Source organism: Hyposmocoma kahamanoa, unplaced genomic scaffold (genome assembly GCF_003589595.1).
Source record: "Hyposmocoma kahamanoa isolate Upper Pololo Valley unplaced genomic scaffold, ASM358959v1 100021, whole genome shotgun sequence".
Classification (NCBI taxonomy): domain Eukaryota; kingdom Metazoa; phylum Arthropoda; class Insecta; order Lepidoptera; family Cosmopterigidae; genus Hyposmocoma; species Hyposmocoma kahamanoa.
The window spans coordinates 11,713,941-11,735,425 of NW_020653200.1; the positions used below are offsets into that span (position 1 = coordinate 11,713,941).

The 21,485-nt window shown below is 38.4% G+C and overlaps 2 protein-coding genes across 3 annotated transcripts in view; one reads left to right on the top strand and one right to left on the bottom strand.

Moving 5' to 3' along the window:
• Positions 1-12,670, top strand: part of LOC113227911 (forkhead box protein F2-like) — a 19,318-nt gene extending 6,648 nt beyond the window's left edge. Inside the window, exons 2-3 of one of the 2 annotated variants that reach the window (XM_026461013.1) lie at positions 10,278-10,364; positions 11,738-11,855. In XM_026461013.1, the coding sequence (XP_026316798.1) occupies positions 10,278-10,333 (56 nt within the window). In that variant the 3' untranslated portion in view covers positions 10,334-10,364; positions 11,738-11,855. Of the gene's footprint in view, positions 1-10,277; positions 10,365-11,737 lie in introns of both variants that reach the window. The other variant, XM_026461004.1, reaches the window with a different exon arrangement.
• Positions 12,671-21,007: 8,337 nt separating this feature from the next.
• On the bottom strand, positions 21,008-21,485 carry LOC113225747. The gene is made up of 2 exons (XM_026458159.1): positions 21,349-21,485; positions 21,008-21,257 (listed from the first exon to the last, which is right to left on the bottom strand). The coding sequence occupies exons 1-2, from the start codon at positions 21,483-21,485 to the stop codon at positions 21,008-21,010; spliced, it is 387 nt and encodes a 128-aa protein (XP_026313944.1).

Consider the following 21,485-nt stretch of genomic DNA (forward strand, 5'->3'; position numbering starts at 1 on the left):
TGTATACGATTTTAACGCCCTATAAGTTCGGACACTTTTTAGCGCGGACCCGACGTCCATATAATTGTAAGTCAATGCACCAGGTGCATAAAAAATCTGAAAAAGGAAAAAACGAGGCTTGGAAGGGGAAATTAAAATATTTAATTATATTTAAATATAATTTAGTCAATGAATTTTATTTTCAAGTCCTATTGTTTAATGTAATTTAAAACATGTAATTGACTAAACTCACATCAAAGTTTGCCTTGTCTGACCGCGACTAATCTTGTTTCGTGAAACATTGGTGCTTTACTCCTTTCTTGTTGTTGTCTGAGAACCATGGTGTCTTCCAGACTTTGTCTACCTTTCAGGCCAGCTTCCTGGTATGTTCTTTGATTAGTACGAGCAGAAATTTGTTTCGTAATTTCGTCTGACAACTCAGAAGCGAGGTGTAATAAAGATTTTTCTATTTTTTTAATAACTCTCTCATTAACTCTATGCTTATGACGTGTAGTGATAGTTGGCGCCCTGTTTTGTGTCTATTACTAAGGGATTCGGTTGCGGTGAAACGGTGAATAGTAAGTATATTGCCCAGATCACACTTCACAGTTTTGGAAGACTATTTGAAATTTCCCTTTCTTAAAAAACTTGAAATCTATTGCATCACTGGATGTGTTAACAACAAGTAATAGTAACGAACTCTGAAATAATATGCTAAAATGTTAAAATGTCAAATTTAATTGCACCGGCTGTTTTACTACTAGTTACGATGTGAGATATTTGTTTTTAAACCTTAAACGTTGAAAAAATAATCCTTAAACAGTAGGGCTGTTTTCTGCAATATTTATTGTGCACGTTTGTAATTCTTATTTATTTAATTATGTTTGTATTACAAAATATCCCGATAGAAAATTACGGTTTTGGACATATAGATCTTGATTAGGATTGATAGGATTGATTAGGATGTAAAAATATTAGGTCTTTCCTTCAACAGAAAAACAATGCGTTTGAGTTAAGCTGTAAAGTCATACCTGTTCTTGAAGTTAATAACTGAAGAAATAATCTAATGACATCTTACAAAAATTTCACGGCAGGAACTTTTCTAAAGTTGTTATAACCCAATTAATTTTAACACTATTTGGTTAGAGAAGTACTTATTATAATGTCTGAAGTTAATTATGTTTTATTTAAATGTATTAAAACATTCTTGTATTTAAATTGTGATATTTTAAATCGTTATTGAATTATATATTACGTAGGTATAACGTTTGCAAATTCGTATCGAAAGATTTAGAATAACCTGGGGAGTACGATAGGATACATAATGTAATCAAAAATCAACATTTCTGTACAAAACGTTGTTATTAACTGAGAGAATGATTTTCACACACCGCCTTACAAAAGACATAACGATGTCACGTTATGGATGTGACATTTAAGTGTTAATATGTATATTAAATTGAATTAATTAACGAACTAAGTGTTATACAACAAAATATTCATTTAAGCAGAAATCAAAGCGGCACCTTAAGCCGCCGCCGCCCGCAGACTCCAGCCACCCGTCGGCATTTTAGGCATACACAAATTCCGATTTGATTACACGTTCTTAAGAAATGGTAAGCGACATATTGATTTTACCAAACCGAACCTTAGAACCGAAGAATGTTAGAATTTTTGCTGTTTAATCTTTTAAATGTATTGTTTTCCTTCAACTTAATTCGATTTTATTTGACCCCTCCTACGTAAAGTATCGTATGTCGAAATTGCCAAGTTCACAGCGACGCGTTTGAACGTTCTGAATTCACTGAAATGAGCAAAGCACGTGACTTTACCATTTCTCAGTTTTATTCGGCAGAGCTCGTTAATCATATAGAGTATTATAAAATCCTAGATATCGGTTAGGTGATCTATGATGCTGTATTATGATCACTCTATGTGATTATCGAGCTTTGCCGAATAAAACTGAGAAATGCTAAAGTCACATATTAGAGAATGTCACGAGGTTGCAGCGCTCTCTACGCGGTACTGCAAAGGATGTAGTCGCTGCAATGCTGGTTGTAGCAGATGAGCCAAACATTGTGATGGACGCTCTGGAACGGGAATTAGCCCGACCGGAGATGGTCGCCATCCGAGAGCTCAATACATCTAGGGCGTTGCCCAGGGTGGGTGGTGAGCTGTAGGAATTGAACAATGTGGCCACTCATCTGCGCAATAGCGTAGCGACCATCCGCCTACTCAACTGTGAGGACTTTTTACATTCACCTGAAATGTTCTACACTGTTCTAGCAAAACTCCATCCTATTATGAGAATGAGGTGATCGGAATACGCTCATGCACACGCCGATATCCAGACGCCGAAAATCGTGTTGTTATCACAGTTTCTGGAGCAGGAATCTAAATTGCACAATAAATTTGGCTTGACTTTTGAAAATCATTATACTAATTTCAGTGAATTCAGAACTTTATAACGCTCCCCTGTAAACTTGGCAATTTCGACATACGATACTTTATGTAGGAGGGGTTGATTTACTAAGTGCACAAAATTAATAACTTTTAACAATTTTTGAGTTATTGAATGTCATGGGTGTTTAACTCCGTGAAAAACAATTGATTTTTGATGTGATTTTACTTCACTAGTTCGTTATAATAGAAAAACTTTCAGCACACCACGCCAGACGCTTTGTCAACTATTTCTGGAAGAAATAGATTTCTCACAGGTGGCATTACGGCAAGAAAAGGCGTTAAAAACCAAAAACAAAGATTTGCAACAAGTACATAGAAAAATTCGTGAGGTCCGTTAGTTCATTCCGTGGCTTAGTGTCTGACACGGCTTGCTGGAACTTTGGAAGATCGATGGAAGTTTTTATTAGTGTTCGATCTTTATATTAATAATTATAACTTTTTATCAAAGTAATAGTTTATGTACTATTTCACATAGATCGTTATATACCAACTTGAAGTTTGAGTAACTAGTTTAATATGCTTATTACGATATTGTGACGAAGCAGTTGTACGAGATCGGAGTAATTTTATTGTACTGAAAATTATAATTTATAAAACTTGCACGTGCCCAAAGTTGGACGCGATGTTGCCCATTGTCAATTACACAATAATGTACAGTACTATTATAACAAAGTACTTATTAGTTACTGAAACAACTTTTCTGCTCTTCTATGGTACAAAAGTGGTCTAATATTGGGTTAGGTGATAAGCTTAAAATCTAAGTGACATACGAGTGCAATTTTAGTACTTACTTAAATCATTGATTATAATGGAGATGATAATTTATCTATTACTGAATGCTATATATTTTCGAACAGTTTTCTTTCTTCCTACCTATTTAAGTATACATATTTTACTTTTATAAAGCAGGTGTAAAATTACCGTATTGGATCTTAAGCCGAAGTAATAGAGTACCGTAAAATCATGTATTACTTGAACCTAGATTTATATATATAGATACCTAGTTAGTTGTATAGAGTTAGTGAGCACAAATTAAAAAAGTCTTTTTCCAACGCAATAGTTACAGATTTTTTTTCACAGCTGTAAACACGTATTAAACACCGTTGGGTAGATAGACACAAGTATCTTTAATATGCTTTACATGTCTAACTGAACCTTGGGATTTATTTCTGACTAGCCCATGAATCGTATAATACATAAGCGGCCAATAAATACCGTAGTCGAGGCGGGCGCAGGCACAGAGCCGGATAATCGACAATTTATTGCCGCCCATGTGCGCCGGAGCAGGCCCGTTTCTCAGAAGCACCAGCACTCCCTTACGACGCCATAAAAGCTGTGGTAACATGTGCAATGGCGCGCCTGGTGCCCTGCCGCATTTCGTATGCACTCGCGCGCATTTACTCGCAGTCAATACCTACCTGAGTACAAAACAACTGTGCTGATTCACTCTCTCTGGTTACATATCTCACCGTTTCGCCGTATGAATTTTCTTTAATTTTAATTTTCGGCATGACATTGTAAAGTCCTTATTTCAATAAGGTTTTTTCACCTTAAAAGGAAAGTTGTATAGTTTATAAGTTTATTTTAAACACATATTAAACCTAACTGAACGGTTTTCATTACAAAACAATCATTCTTCGAGTCGGAAGATTACATTTTAAAATTAGATGTAGATATACCTACATCGACGTTGATTCGTATATTTGTAGGGTATACGAGGCGCACATTGCATACTCCGAATGGTAATGAAAAGCTTGCTTTTGCAGGCAAAGTAATTGTTAAATAGTTCGAGCTTCAAGTCTTAGAGGTTCTATATTTTCCTGCCATAGATGAGTCACTGCTACGTTCTATCTGGAAAACATCTAAACCACTTTCCGTAGCAACTGTGCTCATCTACATATTTCAGTTTAGATGTAGATATAATGGCGTCCATTGCGTTGCGTACACACATCTCAGCGCGATGACTACGGGGCAGCGGGTGGAGGGCGGCGCACGCGCTCACGCTAGGTATGATCTGTTTACACGAACGCCCGTTTGTTCCAGCCGTTTGATCTTTGTAAATGCAATAGGTATTTCAAGAATATCGCCGCCGACGGAACTTTAACGTGTGTTAGCTTTAATAAAAAAATCAGGAATGATTTTTAAGAACGACTACCTTGATGCTCTGTTTATCCAAGGCTATAGATGCTCCGTTTATGAGCATTGGACTGACGTTTGTTTGAATTTTTAATTTTGTCAGGAAAGCGACTGACTTAGTGCCGCATTACACCTACTGTACCAAAATTACGACGCCTCCAACTTTCTCCTAATCAGATATCACTACTTTGTGCTAGATTTGATCTCTGATGCAGAAGAGGGATCTCTGGTTATTTAAAATTCGGTTGGTGTGGCGCTAGGCTTATTCACGTATACGTATCATCACATTTCAGTGTACTATTTATGTCAATTAAGTGATCTGTCCTGCTTTGTATGTCGGTAAACCCTTGAAGCTACTTAAACAAAGTCAAAGTTAAAAACAAATAATCATTTATTCCATACGTAAAGTTTTGAAAACGTCATTTTTTAAGATATTGCTCGTTCACAACGCTGACCTCCCTGAGAAGAACGAGCAAGAATCTCTAGGGATTGCTCTTTTCAAATAAACTTAGCTGCTAGATGGAATACATTTTGAATCATAATTGTGTGGAATCAAGACTCATGTCTTTCCATACATCTTTATCTAACACATACCTACTCTTCAATTTTGTAATATTTCTTTTCAATTAAAAAACTTTTAATGTGAGTTTTAAACTTAGGAAATGATAATCTTAATATATGCTCCGGAATCTTATTGAAAAAACGTATACAGTTCCCCATAAAAGAATTGTTTACCTTATTTAAACGAAATAGTGGTGTCAAGAGTTTGGACTTAGTTCTAAGGTTAATATTATGGATATCTTCTTTCTTAACGAAATTATGTACATTTTTACATTCATACAAATATTTAAGTAACTAACTAACCACACTGTAATGCCACAGTCATGATACCTGTATCCTTAAACTTTTCTCTGAGAGAAATTCGAGAACCTAAACGGTACACAAAACGAATCGCTCATTTTTGCGACTTGACAAAGATAAAATAATTTAAAAATATTTTCCAATCGCTTCTAGATAATTCTTAATGCTTTTGTTGATTTTGCTAAAAAGTGTTTTGTTCTGCTATACAATACGTTAATCATAGAGCCACTTCTAGTAATATAATATTGTAGAACTTTAAAATCAAATAATCTCCGCTAATCATTATAGATTTCGTGTGCAATATTTTACTCATTAAATGTACCAGTATGTCAGTACGGACTATGATTGGCGTAAAATTTTATGTTATCAAGAATATTTCTAAGGAAAATTGAATTTGTAACATAGTATGCGCCTATAATTACTAGACATGCAAATTAGAACTCTAGGTTACACAACTCTCATAGGACATTGCACGTAGTGTAAAAAATATTCTAGTAATTCCTTTGATCGTACTGCCGTAATCGTTACTTAGGTTTAATATTATCACGGAGTAAATAGTATACTCCGTACAATACTCCGTGCATTGACCTACCAACAAATGGGCATCGGGTCCGCGCTTCGAAGAGTCTGAACCAAAAGAGAAACAAATCGCAAAAAGAGGAATAATCGTGCGTCAGTTTTCGTTTGGTCGATCAAAAGCGCGCTTATCAGTCATGCCGTTCTATTGTAATGAAAACTTGTCAGAATTGCTCTTGGTAAAGTGAAAAAACAGGATGCTTCCAGTAAATCATTATCATATTACTAAAGCAATTAAAAATGTAGCCAAATGTCGTTTTCGTTGCATATTGTATACGCAAAAGAAAGACTAATTACATCAATGTAATTGGTCACTTTCTGTCTTGCTTGGATTACCACTAAGGGATTGAGAGATTTAGAACAAAGATTCCATAGAACGACTTTGGTGTTAACTTATTTTTAATATGATTTTTATTAAATGTTAATACAACATAAATAATTAATAATATATTGTTGTACTCTTTTTGGGGTTGCCTATCCAAGTGAAAAATAACATTTGCTCCAAAATAACGTTCGCTCGTATTTTCATAATCCTGAAGTTAAAGTAGTTTTTAGATTTTTAACAAACTTAAGTATTACAAAATTACCTTATAATTTAATCTTATGTTTGCGATAATCGTTCAAAATACCCTGAAAGCATAACGGTTTCGTTATAGGTCGGTTATGAGTAATGTGAATATTTTTGATGTTGAGTTATATAAAAAGGATTAGAATGTAAAAATTTGGAACATCGATTTTCGGTTTTATTCATTGTTTTGTCGCTTCACTATAGCCTGAGAATTTATCGCTTCACGATACGCTTTGTTTCCTTTTCCAAATTTCACCCAGATCCTTCAACTGTTTTATTGTAACAGGTAACTAACAGATAGACGCAGTTCTATTCGTATTTATAGTATTTGTGTGGATATATATATTTGCACATACTTTTTCATGTGCAAGTGAATTTTAACAAAATGATATACTATTATTCATAATATTCTACATAATTTGTATAAATTGATTAATATTTGACAATAAAAGCTACTTCATTACTCTTATGTTAAAGTACTTTCCACTAGAAGCTGAATATGGTGAAATTTGGGGTCTTTGAATTGTTGCAAGCAAAATTGAGCTGTATTCAATGACATTACAATTTAAATTAATATGATTGCTTTACTTTTTTTTTTATATTTCGATACCTTCAATGAACACCACGCTGACTTTATATTTGTTATATTTCAATTTCTGTTATTTTTGTAAACAGCCAGCAATTTATTTACTAATATAATGCTCCTGCTCCCCGAATTTTGTTAAAAAACAAACAAACAAGGAACACAATTCGAAAAATGCCATAAATGAATTGTGTGGAAAAAAAAGAAATGAAAAACAAATTAAAAACAGAACTGGGGCCTTACCATGAACTCTTATTACGATTCATTTTAGGACCTAAAATGAATCGTTGTAAGACAGCGCTACATGAAGTTTATATTACCATACCGCTTTTTTGTCGTTACGAACCTATACTGAACTGTAATAAGAGTTCATGGTAAGGCCCCAGGTCTAAAACTTAAGCTGACGTAGTGTTAATTGTTGTTTACACGTTTATGTAGGTAAAATCTGGACTTTTTTTCTTAACATTTAACTTTTTTTTAGTTAAAGATAGGAAATGTCATTAAGACATGGCGTAACCTCAGGCATGGCGCTCAGGAGACAGGCATATTGTAGGAGGAAGCTTATTTTTTGACAATAGTTTGCTACTAATCTTCTGATCATCATACGCTGTAACGCGGTAAACTGAAAGCTCCTTAACGAGGAGTTTCGCCAGGCGTTCTCAAGGACGCTGGTAAAAGGCTCAAAAATGAAGCTACAGGTAGAGACTTAAGGTTGGAGTACACTTTTGAGCATTTTAGGGCTTTCGATTGTTGGAGTGGGGCACCGTGTACGTGTACGCGTGCCTCCATCAATGGTAGAATTATTTTTCCAACAAGAAATGTTTTAAAGATTTTTTGAAAGATGTTCTGTGCTATTTTGTGTTCAATAAGGAGGCTGTTCCACGTTTTTGTTGCTTGGTAGCGTCGGTGTCCTCACTTAGATACTTATCCAATATTTGTACTAAGTGCTATACAAATAGTGGATACTTAAGTGAGGGCACCGACCACACCTATGACCATGATTTACAATAGTTAACTTTGGTGCTATTACACCTCGTGTGTCTTTTGTCCTGGTAACAAGTCTTTTCGGCTCGGTATCTTTACTATCTTCAGACGTACAACCAGTCCCGCCTGTTAACAACTCCAAAATATAAAGAAGTTACTATTAATACAGATAATTATCTATTCTAACCAAGGTTCTTATTGCTTTTTTCTGTAGAGCGAATGCCTTCTTTACGTTGTAGTTTACCCCATTATTATTACCCCAACCAACCTTATAATATATCGTAAATGTGACTCTACCATATCATGATACCATAGCATGATATACATTATTAACTCGGCGATGGACGCTTTGGCCCGCAGGGATCGGAGAGCATAGCAAGTTGAGCCAATTTTATTTTCTAATTTGCAGAGTTCTTATTGCCAATTTAAACACGAGTCATTGTAGATTTCCAAATACTGCAGATTCTACCGTTAGTATAATTTTTCATCGATCGTGATGAATCTATAGTTTTTTTAATGAATATATATACCAAGTGACGGGACGAACAAGTCGTGCGCCTGGTGGTGAGCTACATGCCAGTCCATAACAGTTGCAGTGCCCCTCAGAAATTTAAATCGCAAAGATCTGAGAGGCCCTGCTACTGAGCCTGTCACCCTGAGACACAAGTTGATAAGTCCCATGTACCGGTAATTTCAATTACTGATTACATTACTGCTGGGCGTCAGTAATTGGTAAGGTAGTAGTATTTCCCTGGACGAACTCTTTCATAAGGAGCTCTATTGCTGCTAAATTCGTTTATCATTCGAATGGCTTGACTTAGGCCAATAATATAAATAATTTCATAAAAGTGTCTCGATATAGTGGTTTGAGCGCATGCCAATACAAGAAATAATAAAATTGTTTATAATAAAGTCGGCACTATTAATTATACTGTGCCTCTGTTTCACCCGTTTCACCATACACTCGGACCATACTGTTCCAAGTCGAATATTGCAGAACGGCAACTCCGCAGAATATTCGTTTTACATTAGCGTTTTCTCATTTTTTAAAAGTTGAAATGACGATTAGGTGCTCACGTTCTATATGCTTGGTTTTTCCTTTGATGTGTGGCACAATTCCATCCGTCATCATTCCTCAATAATTTTAGCTTCGGCTCATCACATTAGCAGCGAGTGTCGATGCTTACAGATTGTGAAACACCAACATGATGATTTTTAATTAGCGAAATTATTTTAATCTGTTTATACTAATTTTATTTTACAGTTTTGTTTTGTTGGTCCATACCAAAATTGGTAAAACAGAACACTTATGGCGACCGACCGTATAGCCAAAACATTATCTCTACCTATACCTACACACGTGTATCTATACCTAATTGATGTAGAAATTTGTAACTTGAAACTAGTATAGAAATAAAGACATATTTTATTGAATTGAGGTTGATTTCAACCTTGTCACAAAGCATTATTAAGTTTGAAGTCAAATATTGGTTGTATGGTGATCCACTTAACTCTCTACACGGCTTTTCTTTCTCCTTTATTATTTATTAAAGAAATCTATCAAAACATGTGTTAAATTTCACTTTCTTGAAGCACGTAGTAAAAAGGAAGGATTAAAAATAATCCCGACTAGTCAACGTGCCTTTTAACAAATTGCTGATCGATACCATTATGAGCGGGCCGACGTTTTTAAACGGCGTCTATTCTGAAACCAGTAAAAATAGTCGCAGTAATTGACACTGAAATCGATGCATTACAGTCGATGTGTGCGGTCGATGTCAGCGCACGAGAATCACGCATTCACCCTACCATAAATGCACGCGGAACTGCTGTCAAACACAAAACCTAAAAAAAGCACAAAAAACTTGTATGTTTCCTTCGAAATCTAAAAAACCGCTCACCCTTTCACGTGGCAGTCCTTGACCCTTGTTTGAATTCCTTTTTAAGACGGTAATTTAATATTCTCTAGTCATAAAACAGACTAAATTGTGTTCTAAAATATTATGGTGCGTATGTTTGTTTATACAGATAACTGTCAATTTAAATAAAAAGAATTCAAGATGAAAATAGTCGACGATAATAACACAATTACATCAATATTTTTCAACAATATGTTACTTGATTTAGGGAGGATCGAAGGCGCAATACCAGAATACTCGTACCATGGAACTTCCGTCACTTGAATCATGGTTTCGTCAACAATGGTTTTATCAGGTACTCAACCAAAATCTCTCGTCTGCTCCCGCGAATGATTTAAGAAATACAAATAAGGAAAATTTCTAAGTGGGTAATTTATTTCTGCATTTGTAGAGGTGTAGTCGGATTTCTTTCCAGTTATTAACCCACCCCTTAATCTTAGATTTCACCTACTGCACCTACACATCGATGCATGTTGATTATTATTTTACCTACAGAACATAAATCCTTGTATTGCGTCCTCGTGAATCCTTAATGTCCGTTTACAAATAGTTTCAATGCTCTTATATATAAACAATATTACAAGTAACGTTACACTTTTCATTTAATTTGACTAGTCGCATCTTGCCTTTGAAATCTTTTTTTCGTGAATTTTATTGATAAGTGATGTTTTGTGTGCACCTTCTTTGCCTAACTCTTATATTTAATTCCGACATTCAGGATTCACATAACTCGCTGGCGATGTTGGTTTATAAAAATGTTTCCCTTGCTGTGCGATTTATGCGAATTCATTTATTTCACAATGGTTAGGAACACTAACCGTTTCCCATACCGGATTTCACCACTTGAATCTCGATAAATGTATGGTTAAATAGTGAGGCGTAATTTACAGCAGCGTTGCGCCCGCCGGCGCGGCGCACGTCTCTCATCGCCTGCCAACTTGAGAGCAGTTTATCCCATCGGCGCGCCCGGGCATCTTTGGGCTTTGTAACGTGTTGACAACCGGCAGAGAACAGCTTATGAGACTGCTTTAAATATTCTCTTGAGTGCATTATTTACATACATTAGGTACTTTAACAATACGGCGATGATAATGTTGGTGGTGCCGTAAAACACTATCGCTACATTCTTATTTTTATTAAAAACTAAATCTAAAGATAGTGTCTATGTAGCTAAGTAGCGCAATGCAACATCTGTCTTGAACTTCTTAGAACTGAGAAATATTTTATGTAAGTGAACGGCCCAATTTGGATCGGTCGCTGGTTTGTTTAAATTACGGCGATTAGGTACCAGAGGCTAGCACGTGGCCGACAACAGACGAGCAACAGACGAGTTGCGATCGATGGGAACTTTACAGCGGACAGCAGCGTGCAATTATAGCACCAATATAATGTGGAACGTGTAGCTATAAACACGCGAGTACGCCTGAAACCTTTCCGTTTGGCCGTGTATCAACGCGTCGTCCGTCAAACTGTGAAAGTTATGAAACACGTTTACGTTATCTCTAGGACGTTGATTCTGTAAAACATCTTTGCTGTCATCGGCATAGGAAATATTAAACGTTTTTTTAGGTTGAAATTTTTATGCAACATAATTTGTAGCGATTTAAGTATGTATTTGTTCATGCAAATTCGAATAATTCTAATAGAACGTATGCTCCTTATCTTCAGGCACTGCATCGATGTTCCCAATGCGCGGTGTTCATGGGCAAATGTTGTCCAGTGGACCACTGGGGAGCTCGGCTATTAGTGGTCTGGGGAGTTTTGGCCTGTCATCGGCGCTGCCCGCGCTGCCTCCGGACCGCAAGCCGTATTCTTCACCGCCGCCGACGCCGCTGCCTGCGTTAACTGCAAACCCATGCCCCGCTGTGGGACGTGAATGGGTTGATACGGTATGATTTATAACGAAATAAAGAATAGAAACGATTTAGAACATAAGCCACCCGTTGAGAAAGTATACACGTAAAGGTGTCTACAAGTAAGTTCTTTATACATATTATAATTAGTATGATTCAATTGCCCTTCTGCGATTTAATAATGTTCACAAATACAGTCAAATAAAAAAGTAGCTATCATCTAGAGATTATTTGTCTTAATTTTATAAAAATCAAATTGAATGGAAGGAAATACTGGTGAAATAAACAAACTTCAAAATTATTTGGAACCATTTCAAAAGTTTAAATTATTGAAGCAAAGTTCTCATTACACTCTTTAGATGATTAGTGACTTTTTTAGGAGTAGGGGGCTTATAATATAGTCTTAGTAGTTAATTATTTTAATAATATAACCCTTGACCTTTAATAATTATCAAGGTATTTTGAACGAAAACGGTTTGGGATATTACGTAAACAGTTAAGTAAACAGAGGTTGCAAATGGACAGAGTTAGTGGAAGCCACCAAACCGTAAAAAAACGAATAAACAAATAAAACTGAGAAATCTAATTGTATGACAAATGAAATCAAGCTCAACCCAATAATCACTGCGGTTTTCTTATTATTATTACGGAATAATAAAAGAAACACCGAAGTGATTGTTACCCTATACCCTGACATCTACGTAAATGTCAGGGTTCATCTGCCGTAATTAGTATAATAATCTTTATGACCACAGTGACGCTATTTTCATGTTTCCGGTACATTTGTTTTATGCTATATTCTTAGTCTATGGATATATTAATTTCATTGTAAAATAAATACATTCGTACATTCGTTGTTGCATTTTTTTTTTATTTCCTTCGATTTGTCATATTAGCATCTTTACCTTGAATTTACAGTTTTGATTGTTGATATTTCAAATTCTTAGTCCCATGTCACGGCTCACCATGTTTAATTTTCTATTATAGTTCTTGTATATTAACCGCTAAAAGCGCAACGTACAATTTGGCGTATAAAAATTTCACACGGTCGGTCTTCCGTGGTCGCTGGTGACTATCAACACCGTAAACTAATGGTAGGGTAACTACAGGGCACGACAACTGTAACTATGTACACGCCGGTTTGGAACCGAAGGTTGAAATGTTCCTTTAAATAATGGTGCTAAGTGAGATTTACGTAGGTACAATTAAAAACACATCATACTTGAACGGAGGTGACGTGGCGAGTTGAATTTAAGTTAAATCTTAAGTGTCAAGCCATTTCACGTCAACTAATAGTTCTAGTATACATAATGTGGTATACAGAATTGAAATTGCATTTATGGAGGCGAAATTATTTTTGTTGTTGCCCTCATCCACATCAAAATAACGCGAGTAGAGAGAGAGTATATTGAGCACACGGTAGAATTTGTTGTAATTTTTCAGTCGGTATAAAAAAAGGGAAAAAGACGTGAAGTATATGTATGTATGTATAAAATATAATACCTATATGTTATTATAATATGTAATAAATAAACAACTATCTCAAATTCAGTATAATATTGCTTTTATAGTTTTGGCTCTGATCACTGCTTAATTAGCATTAGCATTGATCCGTGCTTAGTCATAAAAATGGTAAAAAAAAGAAGGTGAAATATTATTTTCATAAAAATTTGATCCCAAGCACTGACGATTGGAGTCTCTTAACTCTTTTTGTGTTCTATCGTCTCTTACCTCTCTGTGTGTAAGTCCGTCTGGTGCCACCGTCACATTTACACCATTGCACTTTCCGTCAAAGGAGTAGAGTCCATCCCCACACTATTGATGCCTAACATGGTAAGACCTCGCGGGCATCACCTTCGTTCCTTCCTCGAACCTGCAAGATGTTATCCCACATCTCTTTCTCCTGAAGTAGGTATTTCCTTTGCGCTATGACATAGGGTTCTTCAAGAAGCGTGTCAACAGGGCTCTCAAAGGCTGCGAACGCATAGATAGCTCCTCTGATGTTGCCGATATCCATAGGCGACGACGACTACCTCCAGTCAAGTGGTTTGTTACATAAAAAGAAAATACAGGAAATTTTTTGCCCGTAATTTCACTATGTGAATGCATAACAGCAATAGAAGAGAATACATTCAAATGCGTTAAAGCAGCTTGTATGACAATCTTCTCTCTTTGGAACCGTAGTTCCTTACACCCCATACGCGAAATCATTAGTTAGTAAATTTCGATAAGCATTCAAAAGTTTGAAACCTATCTGAAGCAACCGTCCGTTACTGGTTCTTGTTTTTAAACAGTCTAATTGCAGTTTGGAGAACCTCGCCACTGTTTGAAGAAATTTAACGTATTCATTCCTTCACACACATTATGACTTTTGTGTAGACACTTTAAATTTTCCGATGACGATAACGTTAAGACGTTCTAGTTCACGAATTATTAAAATTAATAGCGATTTTCTGCGTTCCGTTCGTTATATATCACTGTTTCAACTGCTTGGTTCTCGTAAATTTTTTGACATAAATATGTCCTCTTACTTTTTTAAATTCTTTTTATATATATATATATATATACATGTTTTCTGTGTGTCGGTTTTCTTCAGAATATACTTCGGTGAGTGTGTCCATGAACTCTATCAGCTCATTCCGCTCGCTCCTCCTTTTGACATACGGCGGTATAGGTCGATATTCCCTTCGGAGGTACTATGCGCTTTTCATCATCTTTTATCATGCGCGTATCCTAGAAATGGAAGTTTTGCCTTGCCTGCACTGTGTTACCGAGCGCACAGAACCTGCGCGTCCTCAAGGTGCTACTGAATAGGCATCTTTTGGGCGAGCTCGTTCTGCTGTGGACCCTATCTTTGTTCCAGGTCTATAATAGGTAGTGGTCAAAGGCAAGTCCATTTACTTATTTTTTATATGTATTATTATACCTATTTAACTACAATGAATCACGTCACGATTAACTATCCTTTCTTATCATTGACTTTCTCTTTCAATCATGTTCCAGCTCGTCTGTCCGATTCCTGTTATTTATAAATATCTATCCCTATTTGTAAAGTATGAAAGTTATGAAAACATATCGAGGGTTCAAAGGTAAACATCGCTTAGTTTGGAAATAAGTTATACGTTGGTAGTAAAATTGATGGATAATAGAAGTTCTTTAAAAGCAATTATATCTATGTACTAAGTATTTTAGTAGGCAGACTTTCATGAGAAAAATGAGTAATAAACTTTAGGAACGCTTTTTATAAATTGATATAATGTGATAGAAACAACTGGAAAGAGCTAAACGGGTTATTACCTTTATTTTCTTTTCACCCTCTAAGGTCATTACCACTTAGGACTATTGTCATCCAAGTACGCAGAAGCTGTATTTATACAAATAATTGAGTATGTAATCGATGATATAAATAAACTTTTGTCAAAAAGGTGTTTACTTCATGACAGTTTTCAACTTTATAAATTACAAATTACGCATATCAGTTTTAGTTTGTCGTATTTAAAAATAAAATAAAAAATGATTAAATTTCTTCCGTGCGCCGTGTGGTTAAAATAGAATTGTCCTTACTAGAGCGCTTCTATTCTGTCTTTGGTTTTTGTTTTGAAGCTTTTGGTTTTCGTTTGAGTTTGATAAGGATAGTTAAAGAGCGCGTGCGTGCGCGCACGTATTATCAAAAAATTAAAATTCAACACTTATATCAAATTGTTAGTTAAGGTTGTAAGCTGTCACGGAGGATTACTAACACTATTAATCACGGTATTCGACATAGAGAACCCTCTAAGCAACGTTTGCAAAAAACACTGTTGTGGCTTTGTGAAGACGGCAATTAAGTACTACCTCAGTCAGTTTAATTTTATTCCGTATATTTTATTATGTCTATTACTTTTTCATGAAAAAATAAATTTACAGTAACGCAGTGTATGAATGTTAATTTCTATAAACTTATCCCTCAGATATATTACTTATTTTAATTTTAGTAGCAGTAGAGCTCCTTGTGAAAAAGTCCGCCCAAGGTCAGTTTATTTATTTCTGCCACCAAGCAGCCAGCATAACTGTGTTTCGGTGCTGTGCTGGTGAAATTACAGACATATTGGAATTGTCAAATGTCAACTTATAAGTCTAAGCAGTTAAGGGTACATTGTTTCCATCCTCTAAGGTACAGACAGCAGCACATCAGCTTGACTCTTTGAGCTTTGGACTATTCTTATTGTTAGCGGCATAGAGTTGAATTTATATCTGAAGTGTCAAACTTCACGTGCTCTTGACTCTGCACAGTGGCAATATGACCCAACACTAGCCCTCACACTATTTGCATAAAGCATTTAAGACGGGAGGCGCTATTAGCGTTATTTCTCGAACAAAACGGCGCGGGCTAGTACTACAAGCAAACAAGTGCACTCAAATGCAATATTGAATTGTGTCACTATTTTATTTTATTTATTTATTTATTTGTGTTCAGGTTACAAATACCCATAAATACATAGGTACCTTATAGACTAACATACATAATAATACAATAAAACATTCGTATAATATATACCTTAAGGAATAACATACATACAATATAATAAAACACTATTTCTAACTAATCTATACGAATTGCACTCGTCGACGATGTGTGGCGCAATCTGGTGTCAGGTAACGGGCCGCGGAATCGCCGATACATGACACCCTATGTCCAACACTCTTGTTTCATGAAGGTCGATAGATGTTCGGTCGGCACACTCACCATAAACGAATTAAAATTTACGCCGTGGCGGGGCTCCAACCGCTCCACTCTCAGGGTGTGTTTGGCTTTATGTCTGATGTACTCCATTATCTTCTCAGACTTTGTGGAGTAATGCAGTCGTCACAGGTACAGCAGCGTCATCGGTATGGCCGGACGCAGCAGGAAGTGCGGTTCTGTCGGTGCTGTGCACACTGGTTATGGCTGGTGGGCTTCCTCCTCCTCTTCACCACATTTGTGAAGCCGTCCTCATCGCACCGGTCCGTTTGCCTCTGTGGTTTTGCAACTTCAGAGACAGGCTCACGGGGATTGTTTTGCTCTTAGCCGATCGCCGCCGCTCGAGTTTCGAACTGGCGGGTCGGCTCGTACACGCGGCTACAGGGGCGTATGCACGTGCAGGCGCTGACATGCACACGCGTGACTTTTCCGCCGGGACGGAGTTGCGGGCAGCAGGGCGCGGCGCATAACGTGTGACGACAGCAGCGATCGGTGAAGCAACCATTTGTGCCGACTCAAACCTGCTGCTGGATTCATTTTGCGCCCCGTGTTTCTAATCGTCGTGTGTTTATATTAGAGGGTTCTTTCTGATGACCTACATACCGTAGCAGCGTTGGTTAATAACGCAACTTGGGCACGCAGCTCACTTATGGTGTTATCTGAAGCCTCCAATTTAAACTGCAACTCGGCCAGCCTTGAGTTCAGGGAAGTAATATCCATCAGCAACCTTGTGACATCGACGTGATCGAACGGGACTGGAGGCAGTTTGTGCAGCTCCTTCGCCACGAATGTAGGCACGTCTTCCGGGTCAGTCTCCTTCAGGAGTGTGATAATATCTTGGAGAATCTTCACGCCTCGATCCCTCCGGCAAGATGGCATCTCTTCTCAGCTTTGCCGAGGCTCTGGAACAGCAGCATCTTGCCACTGCAAATCTCATCCTCGTTGAAGTTGGATTTGCAGATCTGCACATGCTGACTTCGTCCATGGTATCATTGGCGTGTTGGATAAACGTTATAATAATAATTCTCACTGCGTAATGGAGCACGTCCGTTTCCGAAAGCAAACCGGATCGCACTTTATGGTCTCACACAAACAAAAGTCGACAACACTAGCTTATTTTTACAAATATTATAAATATACAGATAAAACACACATTCATGTCATACTTGGTACTTGGTACTTGGTGTAACGGGCTGGTGTCCGAAACTCGACGTCAAGGCGCCTATTTTGCGTATGGTGGGTGCAGGGTCCTACTCGTGCCACCCAAGCTCCTCCAGGAATCTCAGCAGCCTCTCGGTTTGCTAAAGACTTCGGGGAGCGACCTTGGCACTCCAAGGTACTTTGCCCTGTAGTTGGCCACGCCGGAGCACTTTAGTAGGATGTGCGCAGCCGTTTCCTCCCCCTCCATGCACGCTCTGCATAGAGGGCTGTCTGTGATACCTAAATTGAAAAGGTGTTTATTGTATGGACCATGACCTGTTAGGGCAGCAGTTAGAGTGCGAAGCTCTTGCCTGTTGAGTTTAATTAATATTCGTGATAGACTGGCATTGAGCGTTGGGAGAGCTTCCTCGCCTGTCTACAAACCGTAAGGGTGGTCCATGTATTATTATGTGAAGTTTTTGTACCTTTGTGTATAGTTGTTCTGGACCATTGGTAGGGGAGGGACACTATGGGTTCTGGTCCTACTGCGTCCGTCTCCGACCCTTTTCTGGCTAGTTCATCTGCTGCGTCATTGCCACGTGAGCCGCTGTGTACTTTAATCCACTGTAGAGTTAAGTGGTTTTGTATACATACCTCCATGAGTGCTTGATGGCATTCATAAATGAGCCCTGAGTTTATGTCATAGCTGTTCAGTGCTTGAAGTACTGACATACTGTCAGAGAGTATTCGAATGGAGTGGTTCTTTACTCTTCTCGCTATGATTGCTTCTGCCGCCAACTTGATGCCCATGCATTCAGCCTGGAATACTGTGTTGTGGTCACCAAGCGGTGTTGATATTCTGATATTGAGGTCTTCTGAGAATACCCCAGTACCTGTTCCTGAATTTGTTTTAGATCCATCAATGAAGACGCGGACCTCTCTGGGGTTCAGTCCTTCATTTGGATCTTCAAACAATTGTATCTTGTATTTTTTGTCGAAGATGTATTGTTTTGGGATCCTATCCACAGCCGCCTCCAGTAGCGGTTCCTCATTGACTGTCTTATAAAGGATTTCTGTATGTGGGGTCCTCATGTGCTTCCAAAGGCCGGTTCTGTTTAGACGCACTGCTGTTGACGCCACTTCCTATCTGATGAACATTGGGAGGGGTCGCAAGTCCAGCATCGCTTCGAGGGCCCGCAGTCGGAGTTGTCCTCATGCAGCCGGTCGTTGCCATGCAAGCGACTCTTTGGAATTTTTTCAGCTTGTCGGTTGAGGTCGTCAGTTTGGTTCGTAGTCACCATACTATCGCGCCGTAACTGATCATGGGTCTTATCACCGCTGTGTAGAGCCATAGTGTTATTTTGGGTGAGAGTCCCCATTGTTTACCTACCATTCTATGGCACTGCCAGAAGGTGATAGTGGCTTTTTTAATTTTGTTGTCCAGATGCTTGTTCCGATTCAACTTGTTGTCCAGTATTACTCCCAAGTACTTGACTTTGGTTGATATCTGTAGTTCTGTACTGAAGAGTTTTCGTAGGAGGTAGTTACCCAGTAGTCTTTTGTTTGTAAACATTACAAGTTCCGTCTTTGTTGGGTTCACCGATAGTTCATATGCCCTGCACCATCTTTCCACAATCCGGAGTGCAGCTTGTGTAATGTCGCAGAGTACATTGGCATAATTTCCTGTTAACAGTATAGCTATGTCATCAGCATATCCTACTGTATAGAAATGTTCTTTGTTCAGTTTAATGATGGGGTCATTTACGACCATGTTCCACAGCAGAGGTGACAGTACCCCTCCTTGAGGGCATCCCTTCGCTACTATGGCCCATGGGGTCTTATTTGCTGTTGTTTTTATTGTTCTCAATTTTAGCATGTTGCTAATCCAGCTGATGAGCACTTCATCCACTTCGTGCCTCCTCAGTGCTGATTGTATGCTGGAGATGTTGGTTTTATCGAAGGCTCCTTCAATATCGATAAAGGTGCCGAGGCAGATTGCTTTGTCTTTGAGGGCCACTTCTATCTTGCCCACAACGGCATGTAGGGCCGATTCAGTGGATTTGCTTTGACTGTATGCATGTTGGTTTCCGTGTACTGGTATGTTCTTAAGCGCTCCATCCCTCAGTTCTCTGTCACATTACCTTTCTAATGTTTTCAAAAAGAATGTGTGAGAATGATGTGAGGCTGATTGGTCTGAAGGACTTCGCATTAGTGTAATCGTTTTTACCTGGTTTCGGTATAAATATGACTTTTACCTCTCGCCAGCTGTAGGGCACATAGCTGAATGCTAGACAGGCCTGAAAGATGTTGACCAGGTGCTGGACCAGTGTGTCCCCGCCCCATTGTAGGAGTGCGGGGAATACTCCAACTTGGCCCGGAGCTTTGTACGGTTCAAAGGTGTTTACTGCCCATTTTGTCTTTTCGTATGTTAGTACTTGTTCAGCATATCGCCAGTTATGGATCGATGTATTGTAGTTCATTTCTTCGCACCTTTCGTCTTGGACGAACCTACATCCTGGGAAATGTGCTTCCAGTAGGGTTCTCTCCGTGTCCGCAGGGGAAGTTGTATATGTGTTGTCTATTTTGCGTATTGAACCTAGCTCAGTTGAATTTGAGTTGCCTAGGATTTTCCTTATTCTGTTCGCTTGTGCACAAGACGTGATGTTCCCGCAGTAGCCTCGCCAGGACGCGGTGCTCTTGAATCGTATGTGCTTTTTTAGCTTGGATTTGGACGTCTTGTAGTTTTCCCAGTCCTCATCCGCGCATGTGTTCATTGCTCTATTGAAGCGTCTCCTTACCCTTCTTCGTAGCCTCTCAAGCTCAGGCCCCCACCAGTGTTGGCCTTGCCGCGGGGCAGATTCATTCGGTGGGCATGCGGAATCATAGCTGCTCAATATGTTTGATGTCAGTTCTGTAACCTGTGTTTCTATCTGTGCTGTGTCCAGCAGTCTTCCCGGTGCTACCGGTTCCCCAAGGCTCTGGTGTAGTTTGTCAATGTATATTTTACGATCGGTTTTTCGGGGATTCCGTTTCGGTTGTTGTTCTTTGATGGTTGTTTCTAAGTTGAATCTTATCCATCTGTGGTCCGAGAAGGATGTTTCTCCGGACACGTGCCAATCTTGGACAAGATTTATTGCTCCTTTGGACGCTAGAGTTAGGTCTATAATCGTCCTGCATCTTTTATTTACGAAGGTTGGTACTGTACCTTTATTAAGGATTTGAAGGTTAGTTGTGAATAAGTAGGTAGTCTGTTAGGTTCGTACCTCTGTCATTAGCAAGTTCCAAGCCCCACAACGGATGGTGGGCATTGGAGTCAGTGGCCACGACGATGTGCTGGCCGCTCTGCTCGCAGTATTTGATTAGCCGTTCCATTTCCTGCGGTGGTGGTACATCAGTCTCCGCCATATAGGCAGAGGCGAGCACCACTTCAGGCAGGCCCGGGGCCGTGTCAGCTAAAAGCTTGACGGCACGGTCTCTGGAACAGAATTCTGTTAGTACATGTAAATTATTAGAGTAATATATGCAAGTTCGTGGTTTTTCTGAGATGGTAGTTGATATCAGCTTACCTCTCATTTGTGAGAGTCCATTTATTTGGCCGCAGGCGCTGATCCATGGTTCCTGGATCAGTGCCACGGCTGTGTTGTTTGCCTCCAACCATTTCCGGAGTTGAACTGTTGCGGCCTGGCTGTGGTGGAGGTTGCAT

Excerpts from the sequence above, each read along its gene's own strand:
- LOC113225747 (XM_026458159.1), bottom strand. The coding sequence starts at position 21,485 with ATGCAACCTCCACCACAGCCAGGCCGCAACAGTTCAACTCCGGAAATG. Across the intron at positions 21,258-21,348 it reads TGGACTCTCACAAATGAGAG|AGACCGTGCCGTCAAGCTTT; the intron begins GTAAGCTGATAT and ends ATTCTGTTCCAG.